This window comes from Lathamus discolor, chromosome 5 (assembly GCF_037157495.1).
Source record: "Lathamus discolor isolate bLatDis1 chromosome 5, bLatDis1.hap1, whole genome shotgun sequence".
Taxonomy (NCBI): domain Eukaryota; kingdom Metazoa; phylum Chordata; class Aves; order Psittaciformes; family Psittacidae; genus Lathamus; species Lathamus discolor.
Genome location: NC_088888.1, coordinates 56,099,031 through 56,126,246, shown reverse-complemented (window position 1 = coordinate 56,126,246; position 27,216 = coordinate 56,099,031). Strand labels below are relative to the sequence as shown.

Below are 27,216 nucleotides of genomic sequence, written 5' to 3'. Positions count from 1 at the left end.
AGTGATTATTTGGTTAGCTAGCAGAAGATAAATGGGCAAGCAGCCTGGCTGCTCATTAGGAATATCTCAGTGATTCTTGGAAGTTATTTGCTTTTCAAATCTACACAGACACTACGGGCATTTATTTTCTCTGGATAACTACAATGTGATTCACTTTATTAAAAAAATTTGTACACTTTCAAGTTAGACACTGAAAGTAAAAAAATGTCCAAACATCCTCTTAAAAGAGACAGTACAATGGCTACCTTTCAAAGTTTTTTGAGTCTTTAAGTCTTTATTCTACTTTTCCGTAATTTTCTGTAATCTCTTTCTTCACTCCTATCTTCTGTTTTACATTTGTCTTCAAGAGTAAGGTCAGCTCCAATAAAGACTGATTTGTACTTTTGAATCTATATTTTCTGAGCAGATTAAAATTAAAGCTAATAAATTCATGCATCCCATCATCATGAGATTAATCTAAATGCCATAACAGATTGATAATAAGATGTATTGCATGATATTTTTTTTCAAGACTTAGCTGAGTAAAAGTAAGAAGGGACAATGACTGAAACCTAAATTCATTACAGAAATACCTGGCTTCTGAAAAGCAATGTGCATTAAAAAAAAAAAAAAGAAAAGAAAACCTCAGATCAAATGCATTTAAATACCAAACAATAAAAAATTAGCCTTTAAAAAATGGCAAAACAGGGCAAGCTGATTGGATTTTTAAATCCCCCTGTCCAAATCATGGTTAAAGATGGTATTATCAGTCAAAAGAATGCTGAAAATCACATCTCACACATGATATTGCTTTAGAATATATATGATAATTAGTAGATATGTAAATCTTAACCAAAGCCGTGGAGGACAGCACAAATCATGTACTGAAATGAAAATGTTATTGCAAAAAAATAAATGCAGGAAAATGAAAATCTATTTTTGGATGTGATAGAAGATCCAGACTGAGAGACAGTAAAGACTCCTTCATTAGGTCTGCGCCAGATTGAAAACTGATACACAAGAGAAAGCCTCCTTTGCAAGTAAATTACTGAATCCCATTGTGGAGTAAAAGACATCAAGGAATGCAAATATTATAGTCATAGGCTTATTTCTTTAGCTGCACAAGAATGATTCATAATTATCTCTCTGCATCAAAACAAGAGAACTAAGCAAGAAGTATATGCTGAGCAAGAGTTTACTCAGGGGTTGTTCAAGACCTGGTCAAGCAAAAGTCAGAGCACCCAAAAAATGCACACCTTGAACTAGAAGAGCTTCATACTTTAAATACTCATCTCCATGCTCTCCCAAACTATATAAGCACTGAAAATCTAAAATTTTGCAAAATCTAATAAAAATCACCATTACCTTTCAAAGGTGCTTTCTTTTCATGTTTTTCTGGCTTTTCAGGTTTCTCTTTCTGAACAGCTAGAAACACATAACAACAACATTAATGGTTATTAAAAGACAGAAATGTTGCTCTTCAAGCGAGAAAAGTGAGAAGATCAAGAAACACAACTAGGCACCAAGCAATCCATACACAGAACCATAAATATTGATTCAGCTGCTGCTGCTGCCTGCCGTTGATGCCAAAACACGTGATTTGAACTTTCAAAAACTTGTCTATGATCCCTGAGGTTTCTACCATCAGCTGGGAGAGTAATGGCTTTTCTGGCATAATTGTAATCCCATGACAGAAGTTAGTCAAGAAGAGTCAAGCTTACTGATGTTGTTTACTGGTTCTTTTGTTGTGGTTCTTTTGTTGTTTTTCTTTTGTTTACACTGTCATTTCTTGTTTATTTTGGTTTATTGGTATTTTTGAGCTTTCTTGTTTATGACTTTGGTTCATTTCTGAAGGATTTTCTAAACTCCACGTAACAACTAACAGTTTTCCTAGCTATGAATGATTAAACACTATAATTAATTACAGATCTAATTGCAATGGCATTATAACTGATGCTCTTTGGGGCTTTTTGTTTGCTTTTAATTTCCACTTTATAAATTGAAATAAAGTACACTGTAGTTACTAGATTTCTGGCTCAGGTTTCAGAATGCACCCGAGTTGTGCAGTAGTCACTGAGCTGTGGTAGTCTAGAACATTCTCCTATATGGGCCCTGATTTGCCAATGTTTTGCGACTGATGTTTGCAAAATAACTTGTCCATGTCTGTGCAGAACCGATATTTGTATGTGATCATACCTCCTGAGGTACCCTACAGGGACCAGGCATGTAAAAGCACTCAGCTGCCTATTTCACTCTGGCATATGAGTTTATACTAAGAACAAATAAAATGTATGCATGAGCATTACTATGTTCTCTTCAGCCTTGTGTTTGTGCTTCAAAAGAATGTAAAAGTTATGGAAGGTAAAGCAGTGCTAGATACCTATTTATTTCAAGTAACTGCTTAAAGACTTAGTCCTGCCCTATTCAATATCTGTGCAACCACCCTACTCAGTATTATACTTAAAATGTTATTTTTTCACATGGCCTATCTCATTACCTTTGTTTACAGGTTGTCAGGTATTTTTCCATGATGGCCATACTCTTTTAGCAACCGTTATTACTGTGAGTGTTGGAAATATGCAGATATTACTGTGAGATTATCTCCCTTCCTCAGACAAAAAAAACAACATACAGACGGAATAGAAAGTGTTACTCAGCCTATATGTCTGCAGACCTTTAAGTGATGTAATGAATTTAATTAATAAAGTTCTATAACATTTTTTCCAGTCAAGGAGAGACATAAGTGGAAATTGAGTAGACAATTAGTTCTGGTGTACCTCAAAATGTAAAAAAAAATCTGACATTAAATCATTACCTGCATGCTTTTCCTTTTTTTCAGGTTTGTCTTGTCTTTCCAGTTTGTCTTTATGCGTCACTAGGAAAGAAGAAATGTGTTCATATAAGTTAAAAAACCCTATGGAAAAACTTAAAAATAATTCTACCAAGATAAGCCTTAGGAGACAAAATGGCAGACTACTTTACTCTTGAGCTGTCAAGTGCATGACTACACATCATACTACACTGGTGTGATCAGACAACTCTGGATAGCAAGTTACGGCTTACCATCCAAGCCACCGTAACATGCCTTAGCTGTTTACTACAGTAATATCATCACTTGCAATTGTCTTTCCAGTCCTGGAGAGACATTTTCAGAAAACTGTCAAGGACTAAAGTGGAGCTCACACTAAATGCTGCTGCCTGCACTAGGATGAGGACACCACCTGGACCTCCCCATACGGTCAGGCAGAGGCATGTAAAAATCCTGTAATCAATGCTGGAGCAAAAGAGCATCACATGCACACATGATACATCTGTCACTTGCCAGCTGGCTTGAAATGGATACCAGTAATGGATATGGATAGCTAGTAATGGACACTAGCTGAGATCAGGCCCTGGCAATGATGATGTCAGAGCCATAATTAGATGCCCAGTACGTGCAAAGTAAAAACTAACATTACGACAGTGGAAAATGTATTATGCTACTCAGTTATTCAAATAACATTTTCCACTCACTTTTCTTGGAATTTTATACAATAATTTTCCAGAGAATGGGAAATTAGCATGCAGATTTTAGAGCAATTCAGAAAAATGAGCTGTATAACTGCAAGCTAGCTTTAACTTTTACTCCTGCAGAGATTGCATCCAAGTTTGGTAAAACTCCCTTTGCAAAAGAGATAAAATAAGGAAGTTCTTTTACACTACAGTGAATTCCATATCTAATTGAAGCAAAAGAAGATGCATAGGAAATGTCCAGGCTTTCACTTTTTTTTTAGAAATATATAGTGACGTTTAAGAATGAGCTCCTGACATAGCTAGCTGAGTCACTTGTGACTGAGACACTTTTAATTGTTCTCTGTGTCATTAGATAACTTTCCTAAACTTCATCATAGAAGCTGATTAGAAATTAGAATAGTATGTTATTTACTCTCTGTTACCTGAATCTTGAAAAGCAAATGTATATAAAGTGGAAAATAAGCAGTTAAGATACAGAGATGTAGTGAAACATTGGAGTCTCCCAGTCACACTACAATGAAGTGGGCCTTAAAAAACCATGTATCCATAGTCATAGTTTTAAAATACAAAGTACAGTGTGAAAGCAATGTTTCTTAGTACTGTAAATACAGAGAATCTCTATACACAGTACTGGTATAGTAGCAATTGTAGTGATAGTTTACTAAAGAAAACTAATACATTCACTTGAAGATAAAACACAGTTAGAAAATCAGTAGGAATTATGACAAGTTAAGACAGTATAATAATACTTACTCTTCTTCATTGGCTATCTGAGATTGGTTTTTGTTTGTTATAAGCTTTTAAAAACATTAAATATCATTCTCCTACCAAATCAAATTGAAGAGTTTCCTAAATTTTCCACAAAATAACAGAGAAGTCTTAATGACACATTCATGTTTTAATATGGGACATTATTGTCTTTGTTCTGTTATTTTTCCAAATCTCAGAAAAAATTTCTCATGTTACCACCATTCTATTTTCTAGTAATAAATATTCATTCTAACACAAACCTGAACTTATGGGCCTGCCATTAACCTCTAGAGTCCATCTTGCTAGCTCAATGTATTTTGAATTACTTATATAAAATGGGACTCTCCAGTCAAAGACCATTAGGAAAGCCTAGTCAAGTGCAAATATTGGGATGGTGTATGTTCACCTGGGTTGTGAGGCTTGTGTTCTTGGTCTGAAATAAATCAGCCACTGCTGGATGTTGGGTCTTCCCTTTTTTGAGGGATTTATTATGACCATTGGCCTATTCATTCTTCCAGAATAGGTTTCTTCCTCCAACCTGAGACTTCATTAATGACATTTTTATGTAAATGACATGTTCTCAGAAGGCTGAAAGTGATTTGACAAGTAGGCATATTTCAACAAATGCCATTTTGCCAAAACATCCCTCACAAGAGGCAAACTAAATGGTGGCCTTTGGAGCCCAGAGCTAACTCATGACTTACGGGTGAAGAAGAAGCGGTATCTGATTCTGACTCCTATAACAGGTGGATCTGTAATTTGTTGCTAGTGTACATTAACAGCAAATTAGTAAATCATCTCTGAAATGAGTCTGCGGAAAATTTTTTTCAAAGGCAGGTCTCTGGAGCAGAATACCTCAAGGGACCATGCCCTGTATGTTACAATTTGCTCATTACATTTGCTTAAAAGTATTCCCAAAGATGAATATTATGCTTGGATTTATTCAAGAAGAATAAAAATGATACTTATTTATGGCCTGGCCATCTTTTACATAAGTTAATAATACAGTAAAAACTTATTCATAAATCTCCGAATATAATTTTAGTCTTTTCCTCAGTAATGAAATCAAAGTGATTTTAAAATACTAATTCTCCTTCCAGCTGGCTTTTACACCTCCTCCATCCTTAAACGTTAATTGGGTTTACAAGAGGGGTCTAAAAGTCAATACATTACAGCATTTTGAACCACTGGCAAAAGACAAGGAACATACTGAATACATACCCTTCAGGGGTTCCTTCCTCTCAGTTTTTTCTGGTTTCTCAGGTTTGTCTCCCTGAATTACTAGAGATATATATATATATAAAAAAATCACATGATAAATCTGTAATCCGGGGGAATTATGTACACTTATTTCACTAAGGTGATTGAGGAAAAATATTTGTAAATTCAAATAATGGATTTTATCTCTGAGTCACAGGAACTAGATAATGCATAGACATCCTTGATGTCGATATTTAATTCCAGGCCCAAGAAAAATATTTTTCATTGAGTAAGACTTCAGATGTTAGACCATATTTCTGTAAAATAAGTGATTATTCAGCGACCTTAATCTAATCTGTGAGATCTCTTTCGGTCTCACTATACAAGCACCCTGACTCTAAGATTTCTGACAGAGGGAATTATTTTCAGTCTTTGAGAGCACAGATTTCTATTCGAAAAAAAAAAAAAAGGTCTTGCATATTGCTTTTCATGCTCTTTATTGTTAGCTGTTACTTAAAATGGATTAAAACAACCACATCTCTTTCAACCAGAGCATAACCTCAGGAAGAGCAGCTGTTCAAGCCACAACAAACTATATATCTGACTAGAAATAGGCAAACATGAATCCTTAGGGACTATTGCCCACCCAACTTTCAGTCCATTTTTGGACAAGACTATGCTCCACATCCTAACAATTTAGATGACAAAAACTTCCCTTGTCAACCTCTACTACTAAAATGCTAGCATATTGTAATTTCAGGGGCAAAATATTTTCTTTGTAATGCTCAAGTTTCTGTCAAAAAGTAAATCACAGAAAATACAACTCCAATTAGAAGACAACTGTGAGCTTTATACACAAGCACAGTAATGGCTTTGCATACATTCATCTCACCAGCTTTGAAGACAGTATCATTTCACAAAGGTGCAAGCATTTTTTTGTTGGTTAAATATTTCCTCATTAGAAAATAGGTCTGTGTCTTTAAGAAATAACATTACAAACATTCAGTAATTTCATTATGTCTTGCATGTGTTCGCATTATCCAAATACATTTCCAGTCATAACAGGTAAATTATTGTTGATAACAATTAGCAATACAGTGGAAAGAGATTGAAGCGAGATTTTTCAAGGCCTGTAAGGAATATGGACAGCCAATTTACAGTAAAAAAACAGGCTGTGAAGAACGCAGCAGCACCAGCAATCTATTACTGAATGAATTAGAGGCAGCAATTCATTTAATTGCTTTGGGATATCTAGTAACATACCAAGGGAAAGGCATCTCCCGTCTGCCTATCTCGTGCAGAACCTAGACAGAACATTTCTGCAGAAACTGTAGCATGCTTTTACATCTTACATTTGTATTAGCAGGTGCTAGCTTAGTACAAAACATTTGAGTTAGCGTGTTGTCAGTTTTGGATAGGAAAATAACACAGTTTTGCAAACAATAGCTCTGTGATGGTCAATGGCAGTGAAACACGAGCTTCTGGACATCAGACAAAAGTCCTTGTTGTCTCTATGCCAAAAATCATAGCTGAACTATGCAGAATGGACTGGCAATCAGAAAGCTTGCTTTCAGCCACAGAACATCTTATTTGTATAAGGGAGACTGTTGTGGGGTTTTGTGTTTTGTTTTGCTTTGCTTTGTTTTTAAATTTATTCTAGTTTCTCCACGTTTCCCTATTTCGTGCTTTAGAAAAAAAAAACACAAAACAACATAAAACAAAACAAAAAAAACCCAACAAACAAAAATGAGCCTTGAAGGGCATTAACTGAATTGAGTGTCAGCAGACCTTAAAGAGGACAGAAAAATCTAATTAAAGTTCCTTCACGTTATCAAAATGGTATAAGGGGATAAAAAGAAGGGAATTTGTGTGAACTCCAAGCTAGAAACATGGAGAAGGGACGACTTCACTCTGTCTTGAGAAAAAAAAGTAACTTGATGTATCTGGGCATGGAGCCTGGAATGTGGATAAGCAGAGATCAGGCTGGCGTAAGCATAAGCTATTTTTCTTTTCCCTATGATAGGCTGTAGGCCATCTATGACTAGTTCAAGAGCCCTATTCTGTATGTTGATATCCCATAGTCTCTGAGTTTGCTAATCTCAGATTGTAATGTTCGCCATTACCTCTTATGGACACTGTCAAAGCTGCGGCATTTGGGTAGAAACTTATCTGGGAAGGGCAGATGCAGCCAAAAATTAGAAGGCTCATTTTTCAGGGCCATGATGACTGCACATTTTTGACTCTCCCGTCACAGTGCAGATGGGCCACCAAAATCCTGAAGCTTTTGATCTGACAAACTTAAATAGGATTTTTCTTTTGCATTTTAACTCTGCTTTCCCCACCGCCCCAAAATGTTTTCATGTTCAGCTTCATACATAGTCCTCAAATCTCTGTCATAGATAATACTTCACTGTCTGCAGATCTTTACCAGATTTAGACATGTGGATATCTGTTTCTTTGTAAAGGATTTAATACATGTCCTGTTTCAAGCCTGCAGCACCTAGGTGCAAGCCTTAGGCTTTATAAGTAAATCAGGCTGGCCATATTCCCATGTTTCTGTGAAACAAAACAGAGTTAATATGATTTTCTTTTGCCTATAAAAAACTAAAGAGAAAGCACATAAAAATATTTTTAAGGTCTGCTAAGTCAAGCACTCTTCAGCTGAAAAATGCTGGTACTGAAACTGCTCATTCAACTTCAACCATTTGATTTGCTTTATGATACACTTTGCAATTAAAAGAGCACTTCTTTTTATAACAGGATGCTGGATTTATAAAAAAAAAAAAAGTGAGTAACTAAAACTAGTGTTATGACAATTGTGTAAGCTAAATCTTTCCCACAATTTAAAGAATTTTACTTGGACTTCCTTGCAAATACTGAAAAATTATAAGCTCCGACTGAACTGGTATTAGCTTTGAAAAAAATAAAACACCCCAAAATGATTTTCACACCATAGGCTTTGAAAATCGCTGAAATATTTTTATATTACTTTGAATGAAAATTCAGTTTGAAGCAAAAATATGTGATGAAAAATTTCATTCTCAGTAACCAGGGTGTTGTATATTTATACATTATCTAAAATAGGAGTTTATAACAGAAAATTTAAAGGTAATTTATCAATGTATTCCAAACTCAATTGTATAGGAATATTGTTATCTACTTCACATAAAATTAAAAGCAAGAAGTAGCATATATGTGACACGTTTTTCTGAATTTCAGTCATCTAATAGTATATTTGATTTGCAACAAGTGGAAATCAGTGAAGGAGGATATAATTTAGTTTTTCTTCAGTAAAGTTTTTGAGAAAGAGACGTTCCTCACCACAAAAACAAACGTGCAAAAAGAAGAGATGTAATGAGGAAGCACTAATTTTTTACCTAAGGGAAGTAAAAAGAGTTTCCAGCTGAGTAAGCCTGAAGTCTGATGCTTAGTATAAAAGTAGGTGATGAGTACGATATGCACAAAGCAGAGATTGCTTGCTTCAGCTAACTTACTAAGTGCTCATTTACACAGCAACACTCAGAAAGTTAAGATAAATGAACTAATACAATGAAGTTCGAGTGCATTAGTCAGACAATTAAATCTCTGTGTAGATGCTTTTATTGAGAAGTAAAGTAACCTTAGAAGTAACCTTAGATGCTATAAGTTAATTCTTCTTGAATACTCAAAAAACCAACCAACCAAACAAACAAACAAAAAAAAAACCACCAAAAAAAAAAAAAAAGAGAGGAAAAAGGAAGAGGGCACAGGCTCCCAGGTCCAAAATAATAATGTAAGAAAATCACAGCAATTAATGGACTATGAACGCACCTGCAATCATTCTAAATCACCTCAATTACCTGAGGAGGTAGAAGAAGCTTGCCTTTGACTGCCCAGGTCCTCAAGAGCTGGCACTAGGCATGCACACTCTGCTTACTGCAGAGCCTAACCCTGTGCTGGATTTAGCCCTGCAACACTGAATGTAAATGCCTATATAAGAACGAGACAAGGTCTCATGAGTTACATGTTTATATAATTTAAAATTGGATTTAATTGTAGCAGTCAAAAAGTGTTACATCCATCTGAAATTAAATTTAGGTTTAACAACTAGTGCTGGTAGTCAAGCTTCCCACAGCACTGGCTTCATCCTTGGCTGCTGTAAACCCATACAGCTAAATAAATACTTGACAGCTGTATCGTAACCACTACAGCTACATTGCTATCTGTAGCATGCTAACTAGTTTGAAGTTAACTCATGTATCTCTGTAGCCATACCTCCAGAAATTATGCAACCTTGTGTCAAACATGAGTATGCCGTTTAATATGCTAATTTTGTCAGTTTACATGTGTTTCTAGTATCCTGTGGATTTGTATGGTCCAGGTCTATTTATCTTTTTACCTGTCTCAAATGCCTTGTCTTCCAGTTATAGCAAATTAAATTATGGGGTCATATTATAATTGTCTTTATAAACTCATAATTTATCCACGTGCCAAGATACAGACAGCTTTATTCTGTGATCTTTAAAATCTGCCCAAAGAAGTGGTAAATGCTCCAATCCTTGGCAGTGTTCAAGGCCAAGTTGACAGAACCTTGGGCAACATGGTGTAGTGTGAGGTGTCCCTGCCCATGTCATGGGGTTGGAAATAGATAATCTTAAGGTCTTTCCAACCCAACCATTCCATTATTCTATGATTCTATGATTATCAGCACTGCCCTATTGACCACTTAATAGAGGCAGGAGGGACAAATATGTGCTATGCATAGTAAATGAAATAGTTCTGGAGGGCCTGGAATCTGTTTGTCAAATCAGACTAAATTCAGAGATACTTTCTGCAGTAAAAGAGAGAGATTAGTGTTAATTCATAGGCAAACAAGTATCTGTCCTATATTAACTGGGATTTAACATATGGTTGCCACAGGTACCATTTAATCATCACACTGTCTTTTCCCCACCCTCACTCCAACAGCAATGTATTAGTGAAGCGTATTTGGGAAAAGCCACGCTGTAGATAAGCCTTCTCCAGTTCCTTCTTAATGTCTGTTGTAATAAGATATATTTCCCAGAAATGCAGGATGATTCATTTCACTGTTAAAATCAGTTTTTCATAAAAATCAGAAATGATCAGTCCATCTGGATTATCATTGAACCTTCCACTAGTGAAGGCACTTACATGTACTTTTATATTGATACATTTGATTATTGCTCTTCCCTTTTTACAAAGTATTGCATAGTTAAGTTTTATTCATTGATTGTAATGGTAATAACAATTATGACACCTGCTACTTAAACAGCCTTCAGCAACAGCTTAAAGTTTTATGTCACAAAATGACAAACTCACAGGACACCTGTCCCAGGCTGAGAAAGCACTATCCCTCAGCCTCTTCTCTTGGGGCAACTGCTCCAGCCCTGACCATCACAGTGGACTCAGGCTGAACTCAATACAGTTTACTGATGGCTTTCCTGAACTTGGAAGCACAGAACTGGACACAGCATCTAGATGTGGTCTCTTGAGAGATGAGTACAGGGGGATAATTAATACCTTAGTGCTACTGATAGGCCAAGCTCATACAGTCCAGGGTACCATTTGCCATTGTAAAAGTACTAATAAATCAAATACCAAATTGGAAAGACCCTATTTTAAAGTGACTTTGTGCTTATGTGTGTACATAATTGTGAAATAATTTCAGTGCTCTTAAGCATGAGAAAATGCTTTGGTGAATCATTTCTAATAGTATTTCTTCCTTTCAGGATCAAATTGACTAAGTACAATAATTGAAAAGTACAATAATTGAAATATTACTAGCACTTTATCAAAAGATTAATTCAAAGCAAATTTTAGGGCACAGGTTTGCCTGGCTCTTCATGCCATAAGAATCTTACTTATAATTTCAGCCACTTCCATCTGTGATTTTCAGTAATTATATCTATTCCTCTTATTTCAGTAAAACCTTTTCAAAATTAGGCTTGTGGGTGAAAATCCCTCATAAATCTTGGGACTTAGATTCAGGGAGGTTGACTATTCAAAAAATATACTTAAAATTATTTTTAGAACTCTAGTGTCACATTTTGGGGTGGATAACTGAAATTTGTTTGTGGTGCTTGCATTTATTAAAAACATCCATTTTACCTCTGGATTTTTCTTATTAAAAACAATAAAATATTATAGTTGCACATACTTTCTAGAGGTACTTTAGAAATTAACAGTAAAACTCCCTGAAGATTCATGCCTTTATCATACTCTAGCTTGAGGCCAGACGGAATGTTTTCTTATAAATTTTCCTCCTATGTACAAGATGCATTTTTGGAACCAAATATGAAAACAAAAACCAGAAAAAATCTGTCCTGTGCTTCAGTAAGTGACTGCATAATTAAAGACAGCATTATCAGGCATATGCATAAAGTGACTTAGCTCTATGTCACATGAATGCTTTTTTCTGGCATTTTATAAAATCTTGGTAATCATTTCTGCAAAGTTCATGTTCTTCTATGTAAAGCAATGAACTTCTGTGTAGATAAAATGGTACACAAGAGGCTGTTTTGGTCAAGGCTGCAACTTCATTTGTGTTTTTAGAATACTGTATGTGAAAAGACCCTAACTGGGATCCATTGCGTTATTGCCTGGCTAGACCACTGATAACCTAAAAAAACCTAATTATCACACAGCATGATTTATTAAATAGTTGGGAAGCAGGTCTAGACACTCCAGATGACCCTGATTAGCACAGACTGGAAAGCTAGGAATAGGGGTGTAAAATACTATAAAAACATACAAGAATACATACAGAAATGAATATAATTGTGTGAAGGAGCATCTGTGTATATACATACTACTTTTAATAAGCTCCCTTCTTGCTTCCTCCTGTCATAACTAAGCATAACACTGGTGCATCAGAGAGATGTTCATCAAAATTTATGCAACTTAACCTTTATAGAGGAGGTTTTCTTAGGTAAAAAATCTGCACGTATCCCCGGAAAATTCTTTGTTTACCTGATCTTTGAAAACCAGTCCAAACCAGTTCCTCTGTGGATTTTTAGAAAGTGCCAGTTAGAAAAGACTGAGCAATCTGAAAAAGAGTAGGTTCTTAAAATGGAGGCTTTTCTTATCTCTGATGCACACCTGTCTCACTGTTAACTATGACTTCGTAACTTGGTTGGCACCCACTGGCCTATAAATTTGCTTTTTTCCTTGCCCAACACACTTCACGCTTTTTGCACCAGAGGAAGTTCATCCGCACTCTACTTCCTTGCACCTTTGCTACAAAAACGATTTCTGGATAAGTTTGGATGGGAAGATCTTTTTTATGACTCTCCATTGACAATATACCCAAACAAACAAAATGACACTATTTGCTAATGTTAAGGTATAGACAATTCTGTGATGATTTACAGCTTGAATGCTTCTATAATATAAAAGTGATAACATATGTAGTTAACAAATACGCTGTATATTGCATGTATATATATATATATATAGGTAGATAATCAGACAGAAATATAAAGTTACCCTTTGGTGGTGTTTGCTTTTCTTGTCTCTCCAGCTTCTGTTTGGGAATTTCTGAAAACAATGCAATGTAAATTTAGCAATATTAGAACAAACTTCACACGCAAAATATCAGATGCATTTTCATAATAAAAACTACCTAAGTTCTTTAAATATTATAGGTGAGCCATGTCTTTATCATCTGCATATTCAGAATTCAATACAATATAGTTCAATTTTCTATACATATGTATATATGGACAAAAAATAGTAACATTAAATGACTTAATAATTACTTTGGATTTAACTGAGCAATTTTAAAGTCAAAAAAATATTTTCCTGGTCTGCAACAGCTATACAGTAACATGTGTTGGTCATGAATCAGAAAAACCCACGCTTTTGCTAAACATTTTTTTAATGTGTCTTGAGTTACCAGTATTTTATGTTTTCCAAATTACCTCCAAAAGGAAAAAAATGTTCTTTTTACTGCATTTACTAATTTTTTTTAGAGCTCACATGCTGAACTGATGACTCCAGCACACAAGAAGAGATTCAGTACTGTATACAGATTACAGAAATAAAAGTTCCCAGCTTAGGGATAATTGTCTTGGAGAATGATTCATTTGCTATATACCAAAGCATTGAGTACTGTATTGTTAGAAGAGGAAGTGGTACAGTATTTTCCTTCTTTTGCTACACTATCTCTTATAAACAAAATTCCTCACTTATGACATTGATATTAAATTACTGCTATATACCTCTGCAACTGATTTTTTTCCTACTGTGCCAAACAAAAGGATAACATTGGAAATGCAATGTGTTGAATTTGAGAAAAAGCAACCCAGAATTAAATCAAGCTTGCATAGCACTGTTTGCATACAGTGGTAGAAATTTAAAGGCCTTTTATTACAGGTGTTCAATAAAGTTATTAAGACTATACAGAGTGCCAGGTTTATGTTATTATGCATATATTTCCTGCAGTAGGAAACTGGTATAAAATACTGGATGAAATTCGCCTTTGACAAAAGCACATGACAAACTCACATCCTCTGTGGGAGATGATTCTGTAGTTTAGGGTTAGATTTGGCCTGTAGTGTCCAATTAACAAGGAACTCTGACCCCAAAATTAATCCAACAAAGAAAATATGCATATTACATCTCGACTCTAAAGAGCTAATTTAATACCTTTTGAAGAAAACTGAAATTTTCCACTTATACCCTTAGATGTTTCTTCAGGTTGTAACAGCATGAACATTGCCAAAGAGATCCAAGCAATGGTAATTTTGCTTCCCACAATTCTGATCTTAGTATAGGTTCTTGAGAATAAATACAGAATGTTTTTATTGGATAGTATTTGCCATCTGAAATACTGATTGTGTCTTGTTTGCAGGAAACTTAACTATTCTATGGTATCAGCCTATGTTGTCTTTGGATAAAGAGAATATTATTTCACTGAGCTAAAGTGCACTATAGTCCAAAACACTGTAAGCTACTAATGTATGGTAGCAAAACTGAGCTAATTGTACAATGACATTAAGCCAAAGGACTTTTTATTCAGTTTTCATCTTGTTCCTTGCAGCCTGGGTGTGTAGCTTATTTATTGTTCTATAAACTTCAAAGGTTGTGATTAGGAAGAAATCATGCCATATTGATTAACTGTATTTCATCTTAGTCTGGATTATTTTTCTTTCTGCAGCTGTGTGAGGATTCTTTTTCTATCGACTGAGAGAATCCAGTGGATAGAAAATCCTTTTCTGGATTTTCAGTTTCCCTGCCTCTTCTTGTCACTTCCTCTGCATTGCAACATGTAGTAGAGACATATCTTACCCAGCTGAAGAGGTCATCCTACACACAGAGGTGAATATGGCCCACTAAATGATTCTTCAGACAGTCATCTACACAGACACATATTCCTTAATTGCCTTAAGATGCCTCAACTTTCCTGAGTTCCCACACATCCCATGTGTCTCACTACAGAAAATAGGCCTCTATTGAAAAAATAAGTATAAACTTTTGTTCTTTCAAAATGAAAAAAAAAAAGGTCTTTAAATTTGCTAAGGGTTAAGGGAAACTCTCACTGCTAATTTGACTGCAAAATAGTATGGACCAATGACTGTAGAGTTGCCCATTTAAATCATTCTCACATTCCGCCAGCAGTGAAGCTTACTTGACACAAATACTTCAGTAAGGTACACAAAAATGTCACTTTCTAGACAGTTGCACTCAGAATCTCATCTAACTTGCTCCTACAATTAGGATGCTACACATCACAAAAAATCCTGCACAAGTTCCTTAAAGTGAAATACAGTGTGTGTATATATGTTTTAATATATCGCAAAGTAGGGCATCAATAAGATCTCTTCATAAGCTTCCTATTATAGTTTGAGCCATCGTAAAAAATTGCAGCCTGGAACACATCAATTCTGATACATTACAAGCTAAATTTTCCCAGCACAAATAAATCTAGTCTCAATATATGCTGATCTTGATCAATTCACAAGATAGAAAATAGTGACTCTTTGATAACGCTATAATATTTAAAATAAGGAAACACATTAGATTATTGGAGGGTTTTTTTTTTCTGTTCTGAGAATTTCGATCCTCCTTGCTTCATCTTTAAAGATAAATAGCTTTAATTTTCTAGTAATCACATCATATCTTATTGCTGAGTTGACAAAGCGGCTATAATACCATAGAATACTTATAGGGCCAGTTTAAAGCATGTAATTTATCTCTATCAATGTGACACATTGTTAATAAATCCTAAATATTACGAATTCATGTTTAGAAAAATGACAGAATCAAGCAGCAGCAAGGATAATCTTTGTCACCACGGCAACCATTCCGATCCTTTATGAGATGACAGCATGGTTTATTAAATTATTGCAAGGGAGTATGTATTTTAAAAGCTGTATTTCACTGTTTGTTTTCTTCAGTTATCAAGCAGACATGAAAAATAATCTTTCCCCTTGCATTCCTTGGATTTTGAATGGGTAAGTACTTTATTTCCTTAAATATGGATATTGCTTGGCACTGACTTCTCTAGACTGCAGGTCTTGTGCAGATATGCAGACCACGCAGATTGATTAAATAATGCCAAGAAAGGAAGCTAGCAGTGTCCTCAGTGACCATTTCAAGATGCTGAAAGGAGATATATTTGACCATATTGTTAGCAGGCCCATATATCTATGTACTGTTGACCCAAAGCAGGCCCTCACAATCAGCTGATGATCAGTATCACAGGCAGCTTTACTGAAATAACTGTTGAACATGCAGTTAGTGTACTAGCTTCCCTCACCCCTTACCCAGCTAATTTTCAGTAACAGCAGGTCACAGTGTCTAATAACAACTTGGGACTGGCTGAATGTTACAAAGTCACAGCTGTGGAAAGATTAGGGTGGGAGAAAGAGAAAAAAATTACAGTTCCCTGCATCTGTGAGTTAATGGTGCAGCACCGTGCAGGTTTACATCAGTGTGAAGGAAGAACACAGACCCTCATGGTATGGCGTAAGGTTCCTGGTTCCTGGAACAGTTCCCTTCTTCGTCTGTTCTTATGTTTCTGATTTTGATTTTTTTGTTATTTCCTTTTTTGGTATAATAAAATATATAGCCTTAGTCTTAGCCATTTTAATTGTACAGTGTTGTGATAGCATCTACAGGACTCAGCCTACATAAATTGCTTTTGGTACGACATGGACTTGCAACATGATATAATATCCTATCTCCTTAACACAGGAGTTGAAACTTTAAGAGAGGTACATTTCTTCTCTTACTGGGAAAGCACAGCATTCCATCTTGCTTCATTAGAGGATGAAGTGGTTTGTAGCAATCTGGCATTGCTAAAACAGCTCCTAGACCTCACCCTCTGCTGAGTTATCATCTTAATGGTGAAATATACCTTAAAAAGAAAGAAAAACACCCACACACACACTCCCAAAACCCCCACAACAATGAAACAACCCCCCCCCCCCAAAAAAAAAAGACCACAATAGCCAAACAACAAACCAAACAAAAAGTGTCAATGATATGAAAGGCAAAGTGAGAAAAGGATTATTGTCCCCATCTGAAACTCAAAAATGCTTTACTCAAGATAACACAAAAAGTCAGCAAAGGAATTGGGAATTTAACTCTGATTCTTGAAATTCAATATTATCCCCTTATTCTTAAAGCCATCCTGTTTCTACTTTAATACTGCAGTGAGAATGGAATATAGGTTTAATGCATCTTTTAAAGGTATAATTAAACAGATAGAGTTTCACTTGAAATTATAATACATCATTCTAGGAAAATCTTACCAGTTGGTTATCATTTTTTATAGTCTTTTACAGGTAACACAGCAATATACACCATCAGTGTTTTGACATTCTTTCCCTTATAAACATCCAAGCGTGAAAAGGAAAATGAGTCCTATTCAGAGTCCTGGTGAACCAGAGGTTAACAATTTGCTCCTGAACAGTTAAAACCCTTACAGCTATTGCCAGTAATTTAATGGGGCTATATCCTTGCTAGTTTATCAAGCCTAATTGGTAGCAGGCAGCTGATTATCCTGAAAAGTTGGTGGCAATAGATACTGAGGGCAAGGTGTGAGTGGTGTTAAGAGCTTTAGAAGATGAGAAGGATGTAATTTCTAATGTGTTTCTAGATGCTGTCTGTATGAAGAATTGTAGTCAACTCTCCTGCTGCTGGTATCCTCTGGAAAAATTCGCAATTGTGCAGCTGATGTGTATGTTGAATCTAGATAACACCAACTGGTGAAGATGGCAGTTATCCTTGTGGGGCTAGGAGGAGAATAAAGGAAGTTGTACATTAGAGCAACTTCTAGCTACCTATTAATATATTGTGTAGCTGTACTCTAGGGAAAAAAAAAATAACAAGTTTTGCAACAGGAAAAAAAAACATGGGAGGCAAAGAAAAAAACCCAACCCAAAAAGAACAGGCTATATTTAACTGGGGAATTAAATTGCTATATTATGTCTATATCCAGGAACAAAAGACAGTGTAACAGAAGGATTTAGGTACCAGCATTCAGTGTTGGAAACTGAGTGACATATATGACTAATTTAGGTGACTTCCCTACTAGCTTGCTGGCAGCACAGTCTTATCCCCAGTGTTTTCTTAGATCTTGCCCTGTTCTGAGGATTCATAGCAACTTCACACTGGGGTGCAGAACTTTTCCGGTGTCATACGATCTTTCTTGAAAATGCTACAAGAAAAGAATTGCCTCTTACCGATGAAAATGCTGAACAGTTTGTGTGCTCATCCACTGTGTGAGATAATGGGCCACAGTGCCTTTTAAATATGGTTTCAAAATTATTTATCTGTCTCTTTGGAAATCACAACTACAATTTAAAATGAGAATGTAGGGTTTGTTTTTTTTTTTTTCCTTTCAAATTTTGCCAAATTATACAGTGTTTCTTTCATTTGCTCTGTAAGACTGCTTTTGACAGAGATCACACAATACTATTTCTCATTCTTCTTGGTGCAAAGCCCTCCACTTTGGTGTATATTTACCTCAAACAATATGTTGTTCCAAACTGTAAAGGTTGCTGTGAAGTGATGTTGATTTTCCTAAACTTGTTCAGCAAAAGCTCAGCTACTTCACTTTAGCTGTCTTTATTCCCTCCACTTGATACTTTCTTTGACATCCATAAACAGCTATCAGAGATAATAGAGAACATGACCTTCAGATTTTTCGGGACATTTTACTTGAGCAGCATAGAGCAACCAAGTAGGTTTTATGTTCCCTCAAGAATGCAGGGATTTAACATGGCCTTCCAGATATGTGTTAAGCTTTCTTTGTAAGGCCAGAAGAAGACAAAAATAAATATATTAGATTCCAGTTCAACAGATATTCAATTGTTCCCATGCTATTGTATTTTCATTAGTCTATAATAAAAATTCACTGTTGATGACCTGCCGGCATCATCATCAATGCTGAGAGATGCTTTATTCCAGTGTGGTCTTATTTTTCTTTTTACAAGACATACATCAAAAGAGATGCTTTACAAGGAAGGCATTTTCAGAACAGTCTGCATGTTATTTTCATAACAGCAAAACACCCCAGCCCCTGTAAAGATGTTATTACAAGCCAATCTTTCATAATCTCCAACTTTCTAAACTGAACTTATTCCACTCCTTTTCACATTATGTTAAAGACAATTAAATATATACATACTTTTCCGTATTTCTACGTTTGAAATAACATTCTTCTTATTATAGAATAAAACAGTTCTAGCAATTAATGGTGAGCAGGCATATATCGTAATCTAACTATATACTTATTATTTTATCGCAAAATTACTGATTGTTGTGATTTCCCTTTGTTGTTGTGTCACTGTGTCATTGACCTTCTGCCTTTGTTTTTATATATTTGGGAATTTTGTGTATCTACTAAGTCTGCTTAAAAACTTCATCCCATGAAATCTTTCAATACATAATTGTCTTTTAGCAAAATAGAAAAATATTTATTTTTCCTGAAAAGCTGAGAGGAGAAGGAAAGGATGAAGGAATTAAAAGTGGAAGATATTAAACAGTTTTCAACTCTAAACAATTTTTACATGGCGATAATTTTATTCCAAGTATATAAATACGTTAAAAATGTTTTTCTCATTCCCAGACTGCAGTTCTGTACCTTGGTTCTGAAATGTAAAAAGGATGCTAATTGCACTTTGATTAAAGGAAAGCAAAACAAAAAATAACCACAAAGCCCCTAACCCAAACAAATCAGAGATAAGAGCCATGTGATCAAGCCCAGGCTTTTCTTTTCCTTCTGTGGAAAGTCAAATTGTCTTGAAATGTTTCCTTTTATGGATTCCAGCCTGCAAAGATGTTATTGGACCAGTTTTAAATGATGTTTTTCATAGCCAATTTTATCAGAGTCTGCGTTTAACTGAATGTTATTTTGTGCCAAAAAAATGCAGACAAAACTTGTAGACTCTAAGTAGAGTAAAATAATATATACAGTAATACACAAAATTGCTAATCTTGATTAGCATCAAAGAAGTTTTTCCCCATATAAATCTATTCAGTAAGGGTGTTTTTGTGGAAGGAGGAAAAAAAAAGAAAAAAAGAAATCGCAAGACTAACCACAGCTCCTTTGCTCAGCTTTAAAAATTGTTAACTCTGCATTTTCCACCTTAATGAATTAGTCTTCAAATGCATATTCCTGTATAAATGCAATCACTTCTAGAGCCAACTAGGTTTTTTTGAGTGGTTTGTTTGGAGCTTTTTTTTAGGGATCTGGCATGCAGAGATACTGTTTCTGTGGGTTGTGAGCATGGGGCTCCACTTTTCATATCCTCTCCTTGGCACAGTAGTTGCTGTGAAGGGATCTGAGTTCACTCAGAAACATTGAGGACCTCCAGTTTTGGTGCTGTGGATTTAGCTAGTTTTGGTAAGCCCCCTCACTTACCAATTCAGGTATTTACCCTGTCTCAGGCACACCAGGCTCCTGGCCAGGGAGGCATCTTCTCTGAGAGTCATGAACTCCTCGGTGCTCCATTGCTGGGTCACAAAAGTTTTCCACAAAGGTAACATGGATAGTTTTGCTTAGTGTTTTCCCTGATTTAAGATAGCTTAAACAGCTGCAAGCCTTTGTGCTGATACACTTCCCAGGATTTCTATTAGCCTTATGGCTCAAAATTCTGTATCTTTTGAAAGGTAGCTGGCAAGTCTGGATTAAAATGTTTCAACTCAAGCTGAAACCTACTCACTCTTCTTCAGTAAGCAAAAGAACTATAATTGAACAACCCTGTTAGCTAGTGGCATATAGTTTTGTTTCATCTGGATAATATGGAAGATAGTTTCTCCCCATTATAAGATGCTGATTTTTCATGTGTATGTTGTTATTGTATTGATCAGAGTAAGTAAAACGAGATTGTTAAAAGAATATTGATAACAGAAATGGAAGACACAAAAATGAAAAAAAAAAAACAAAAAAAAAAACCCCAACTTATCTGGAAAACAGTTAAACATCTGAGAATTGAACCAATCAACGATTTTCATCTTTTAACACAGGGTGTACTTTACACAAAGATATGCAAAATGCTTTGTAGTAAAGTGTAGCCTAGGGAGACAGTGAAAGCCTTTTAGAGAGACCTATTATAGCAACTTATATACAGAAAAGTGAACATTACCATATGGCAACATAAAAGAAACTGAATTCAGAAGGCATTGCCAGTGCAACTAGATAGATACTTTAGGGGTGAATGGAACTGCATAATTAATTTCTAAGACACATATAGCAACCACATTGGCAACTCAGTTTTTAGGTTGCATCTTTGATATTCTGAACTTCTTTAGTCAATTTTTTGTTTAAAATCTGTTTTATGAACACGAATATTACCTCCAGAAAACCCACTTGTTTTATTTTTCCAGATTTGTTACTGTATAGCAAAAAGACTTCTAAATTATAAAAACAATGTTCTAATTTCAGTATTCTGCCCAGAAATATAGTTACCATTTTAGCTAGCAATGTGAATTTTTCCACATAGTCTTGAGATCAGCTATAAGAAATATTTATTTATAGCTTATAGTTATTTTAAACTTTAGAAAACCCTTGTAGCAAAGAATTTTATACATAAGAATCTGGGCTTCTGTTCCATCCACTGGGTGAGTTTGACTTCTGGTCTGATCCTACATAACTGTTCTTCTGTACTTAATAGATAGAAACAATCTGACACACATTATAAATTGCAGGACCCTAAATATTTTTATGTTTTTAACTACCCTATCTGAACACCCAAGCCAGTTCTTTTCAGGCATTTACATGCTAAAAAACACTTTCAAACCCAGTTTAGCATGTAGGCTATCTAAGCAGATGGTTCCTATATCTCCCCTTTCCCAGGCAAAGCTGCCATAGAAGTCTGTTTGATTACTTTTAAAAGGAGACATGAGAAATTATCTGGTCTCAGAATCTTTCCTTTTGGGAACATTTTGGTAGTTGCTGTTAGTGCAGATTAATATTCAGATCTGAACAAATAAATAGTTTGTGCTGTTGTGCTGAATAAATAGAAGACTGAAAACAGAAAAATAAGGTGCTTTGCTGAACAGTTTATTTATAATTAACAAAATTTCTTGCGTTAACAGAAATTTCTGAGGTTTTGTGGTTTCTTGTTTTAATCTATGATTTTTTAAACTGCATTGTTCTAAAACAAAAATAAAATCATTTATAGCCAAGTAAAAAAAAAAAAAAAAAGGATAATTTCATAGAATTATTTCATACATCTTTCTACCTCATACATAACTTAACTCACGGAAATTTAGCAAGCCATCTCTACTTCAAGGAAATACTTTCTTTTTTATTTTTTATATAGAATGATCTTATGCCAATAAAAAATATTTGGTAATACAGACATGGTTAACAGTATCATGAAGGTGGCTAATTTCTTACTGTGTTTTCTAAGTTAATTGTATTTATTGAAATGAAAATTACTTACATAGTGACCTACTTGTGTGTTTGCATATGTGAAAGGGAGTGCAGGAGAAAGACAGAGAGAGGATTTAATCTAAGCAAAAATATAAAATCAAGGAAGGATGTCTTACAACAACAATTTCTTAATCTTTGAAGTGTAGAGTAAAAAAACCAAATAATTCTGACCTTAGAATATTTTCCAGAGATTTCCAGCAACTTACTCATAAGACCACATATCAGGTTCATGTTTCCCAGCCAGAATGCATTGACTTTAATATACAAAAAGCCCCCACTGTTATGTGTGCATTTTTTTTCAGGTGTATCCTGGCTACCTAAATGAGGAATCCCTGTTCAGATTTTAAATTGTCAGATACCCATATGTAAAATGGAGTGAAGTTCCAGAATAGTTTAATAATTACATTATTAGCCGTGGATGACAATGCTGAAGTGTCTGCACTTGCTTATATTTTACAGATCATTATTTCTAATTTTGTGCACCAGGTTTCTCAACTCTTTCGCAAACTTGCAACTGGTATCAGTAGCGTCCATCAAAAATTATATTTATCTTTTTTGTATAAAAATAATTTCTAGTAAAAAGGACCAAAATATAAGGAAACATACAGCAGTTGAATAATTTAATTTGTCTCTAAACATAAAACTAACCCTGAAAAAATGAACTAGACTATCAGTCATAAAAATTGTTATAGAAAGTAATAAAGCCAACAGCTTATTAAGCCTGCAAGAAACAGTTATTAGGCTCCTCATTATCTTTTGTGAAAATGCTCTGCAGTTTTAGCATGTTGAGAATGCCCATTTTTAAAGACTGCAAAGTCCTCTACAGGACATTCTTTTACTACCTCCACCAAAGCACACTTTATTTTTTTTCTCCAGACAATATCAAATGTTCAGTCTTTTCCAATTATCAAAGACAAATATTAGTGATAAGACTTGGACTAGCAAAAATAATTGCGATATAAAAGGCACTAGACAGGAATTTTCATCCTTGCAAAAGGATTCTGAAACTGATATTAGTCCTTTTGAATGTGCAAGCCTATTGTCATTACTTGTAATTTTATTATCTTTGCTTTCAATTTACATCTCTAAGAAGGTGATCTTTGCTTTCTCTGGGTTTGTAATTATCATTACACTTTTCTTCCTTCATCACCATAGTGTCCTTACTACTCCCCTTGAAGTTTTTCCAATATGTAGTTGTATTGTGTCTTCTTAATTTTTCAGTTACTATATTCCGTTGTAAAGTAAATTTTGTGCTAACATTTTAGCATTCACAATATCTCCTAGTCAGCAAATCAGAAGAGTGAAGTCTTGTCCGTACACCAAAAAATAGCTATGGAGATTTTTCAAAACCTTTCATCCTATTCATGGGTACCACAGTAACTGTGGATTGGATCCAATACTTAAAAATCAGGCACAGCAACTATAATGTACATTTCCAGAGTGAAATTTGAGAGATGATTTCTGTAAATAAATGCAAACCATTAAACTGTTCCTCTTCTGGAGAGAACACTAGTGTTCTGCACAATCTGGGTAATCTTTTTGTTTAGGATATTCAAATGCCACAAGCATGCCCTACTTGCGTGAGCTTGCCTTCACCTCCCAGGACTGCCTTCTGCACCCTATGAGCTTCAGCCCTGGGAGTTAACCTCGCTGTGCCTAAGCAGAAAAGCTGTTGACTAGACTATCTCAGAGTTCTCAGAAAACTTCTGTATAGTCTTATACCCAGGAAATTCAGCTCCTTGTTGTTTACACAATTTTAAGAGAAGCCTGCAAAGAGAGACAGTAACAGCTCTGAGGAGCTCAGAGGTGCCTGTCACTCAGTAGATATGCACAATATCTGCACTGGCATGTCTAAGGGACTAGTGGGTTCCGGCCACTTGACTTGTATTTCTTTAGCCCAGCAAAAAAAGAGGTGACAAAATCACATATAATCAAGGACAAATCTTAGCTGCTAGCATGAAACGGAGACCTCCAGTTGCCTGGAGATTATAACAGGCTATTTGAGGATGTTGGTATGTGAAAGCTTATAGCTATACACAGAAACGGTCTTGGACCCCTTTATTCATCAGCCCTAGTCAAGAAACAGCTTTTTGCAGAGAGGTAAGAATGGGACTTCTTGTCCCCTGAAAGATAAAGAGAAAAATCTTGAGGGCAGGTCCAGGAAGTAGAGAAACCCACTCAAAACCTATTTTACTGCCATGAAATATGTTTGAATTTGAGCCTTTTCACATCCATGTGGCTGAGTTACCCTGTAAGATAGTAAGTCCAAAGGAATTACCAGCTCCGTGTCCATTTTTTTCACACCAAAGATAGAAGACTTTCTCATGCATTTATCTCCAGATCAGGTCTGAGAACTTTGAATACTTTGGAAAACATTTCAAGCTGGCAATTAGGTATTCAGCTTCTCAGATGGAGGACTTTTAGGCCTGAACATTCACCTTATCTTTTCCAACTGACTAATTTAAGCATTTTCCAGCTGGATTCTATTCTATTGCCTAGTGTCTCAATGCAAAGTGTAAGGTATGTCACTGATTTCCAAAGAAGCAGGCATTGCAATGCTGAACATGGTATTGTCCCTAATATTTGTATGGATTAAGCCTTCCAAGCAGTGAAGTATCCCACAGCCTGGTCAGCTACAGTGGCCCATGGTGAATAGACACCTTCTGCCCACGTATCCAGCATCCCTGCCAACAACGCACTACATCTTTAGATTCTTTACACCCACTGTAAAATTAACAATGTGTTTCACTCTTTGAGAGAAGAGACAGAGCAATGCTGAATCTTTTGTGATTCTTACTGGTGGAATAAAGAGATGGAATGTTCTCCTGCACTGTTTATAAATTGTCTGCAGTCAATGATGAAGGATCATCCATAGGAAGATGGATGGCCCTGGTCTTCAAGCCCATTAATTCTTTGGATTCCCTATTGAGACTGATAAAATGTTTCATTAAACAGAAGCCTGATCTTGTTCAAATTAACTTCAGAGAAAACTGGATTGTAATCTCAGCACCAGTTGGGGTGATAGATTCTTCAGTACAAGCATTTACCTACTGAGAATTTGATGGATACCAATTTCAGGTCACATACAGCTGGTTACACATCTTGTTATTATCAAGCTTTGCTCGATTTGGAGAAATAAACATACCCTTGCTATGAAAAGCTTAGCGTCCTATCACCAATATCTCAAGCTTTTAAATACATTTTCATTTTGACTTAATAGAAGTTGAGCTTAAGTTTTATGCTTCAACATAACAATTTTAATATCTGAAAAGATGTATATTGTAAATCCTACTTGCTCTACTTGTCTGTTTTAAAAATTCAATAACTAAGTAATTTTTTCAACAGATTCAGTAGTTCTTGTTTTAGCTCTTATTTTAGGTTTCTGTGTTGGCAAAAGGTAAAAATGCTTTTACAACACCTCGCCTTTATTTCTAACCAAATATCCTTTCTATATTATTTCTAAACATTATTTCAATCCAGACATACACCTAACTCATATCGGCATTAATAAGAATCCCACATGCAGGGCAGGGGTATAGACAATATTATGCAATTCTATTTTTTTAATGAACATTTTTCAGATTTTTTGTGTAATAATGAAACAAACAAGAATTCTCACAGAGCAGAAAACAGCACAGCTAGTATTATTACTAGAGTTTCTCATTTAACGAGTTTTTAAAAACTTACAAGGTTAGTAGACTGACATGTAACTAATGACAGGATCTATATCACAAATATATTAGTTAATTCTTATAACGGTTGCAAAATATTTGCCCTCTAGAGTAAAACAAGTGACCAACCTTTTGTCAGGGAAGGTTCCACTTCACCTAAGACAAGAGAAAAAACAAATGTCAGAGAACAGATATCATCATTGAAAAAGCAGTCACATTTTTTCTCATGTTGGCTCATTTTAGTTAAAAAAAAAAAAAAGAACAATGAATTATTCTTTATATGACAAGCACTCTATTCTGAGATTTTGGATTTTTCATAATGGGTTTAGGGTAGATAAATTCAATGTGCAGTAGTAACCAAGGAAACGCCAAAATCTGTGTTTGTGCTTCTGAATGTTAACTTGTGACTACAACTTACAATTTGCTTGATTTTATGCATGTTTCCCTGTTTTAAGGAAAAGTCCAGTCAGTGTTTCCATTTTAGCTCCAAATGATAAAATGTAGATGCAGGTTAGCAAGGTTGTAAATCTAGCAGCACTTCCAGTGAAATCCAAGGAAAAATCAATTTCAGTGGAAATATGAGCACTTGATTGCTGCAGTGTTATTCCACCTCCATGCAGGACATGAAATTTAAAGGAGTTAGCCTGAATGACTGTGGAAGGTGCGCAGCCTCAGCTGCACTGACTCCAGTGAACAGCGGGCAGGGAGTTCACATGAACTTGCTTTTTATAATATAATGCGGTAAGTTGCCTGCTGTCTTTCCACATTCCTTGCAGATACTGATGAAATTCCACTTGGGCCAAAGGCTGATAGGACTGAGGTTTTCAAACACTCTGAGCATTCATATCTTGAATTTTGGTATGTTAGGTGTTTTATGACCTTTCCTACTTACATTAACACTTATCCACTGCAGTATTTGAAAGTTTGATGGTTCTTTGGGAGCTATGAAATGATAGAAATGAACACTGTTCAAATTTTAGCAAGCTCTCCATATTTCACCTTTTCTGTTTCTCAACTGTATGAGAGACTGGCTTTCTGCTAGCTGCAAATTATATCTCAGAATAGAATGCCCAGTTCATAGGCTTACAGCCTATCTATTAGTATTCATATATGGTGCTAATATAAAAAGCTCATGCACACATTTAAAAGGTAGAAATTTGATAATATCTGAAGTTTATGAACAAACTGGCAAAAGTCATGTTCAGTACATGTGCT

The 27,216-nt window shown here is 35.3% G+C and overlaps 1 protein-coding gene across 2 annotated transcripts in view; it reads right to left on the bottom strand.

The window, feature by feature from the left end:
* Window positions 1-27,216, bottom strand: part of TRDN (triadin) — a 227,868-nt gene that overhangs the window by 149,852 nt on the left and 50,800 nt on the right. For both annotated transcript variants that reach the window (XM_065680964.1, XM_065680963.1), the window contains exons 5-9: window positions 26,131-26,157; window positions 12,928-12,978; window positions 5,464-5,523; window positions 2,795-2,854; window positions 1,345-1,404 (exon numbers count right to left, since the gene is read on the bottom strand). In XM_065680964.1, the coding sequence (XP_065537036.1) occupies window positions 1,345-1,404; window positions 2,795-2,854; window positions 5,464-5,523; window positions 12,928-12,978; window positions 26,131-26,157 (258 nt within the window). The remainder of the gene's footprint in view (window positions 1-1,344; window positions 1,405-2,794; window positions 2,855-5,463; window positions 5,524-12,927; window positions 12,979-26,130; window positions 26,158-27,216) is intronic.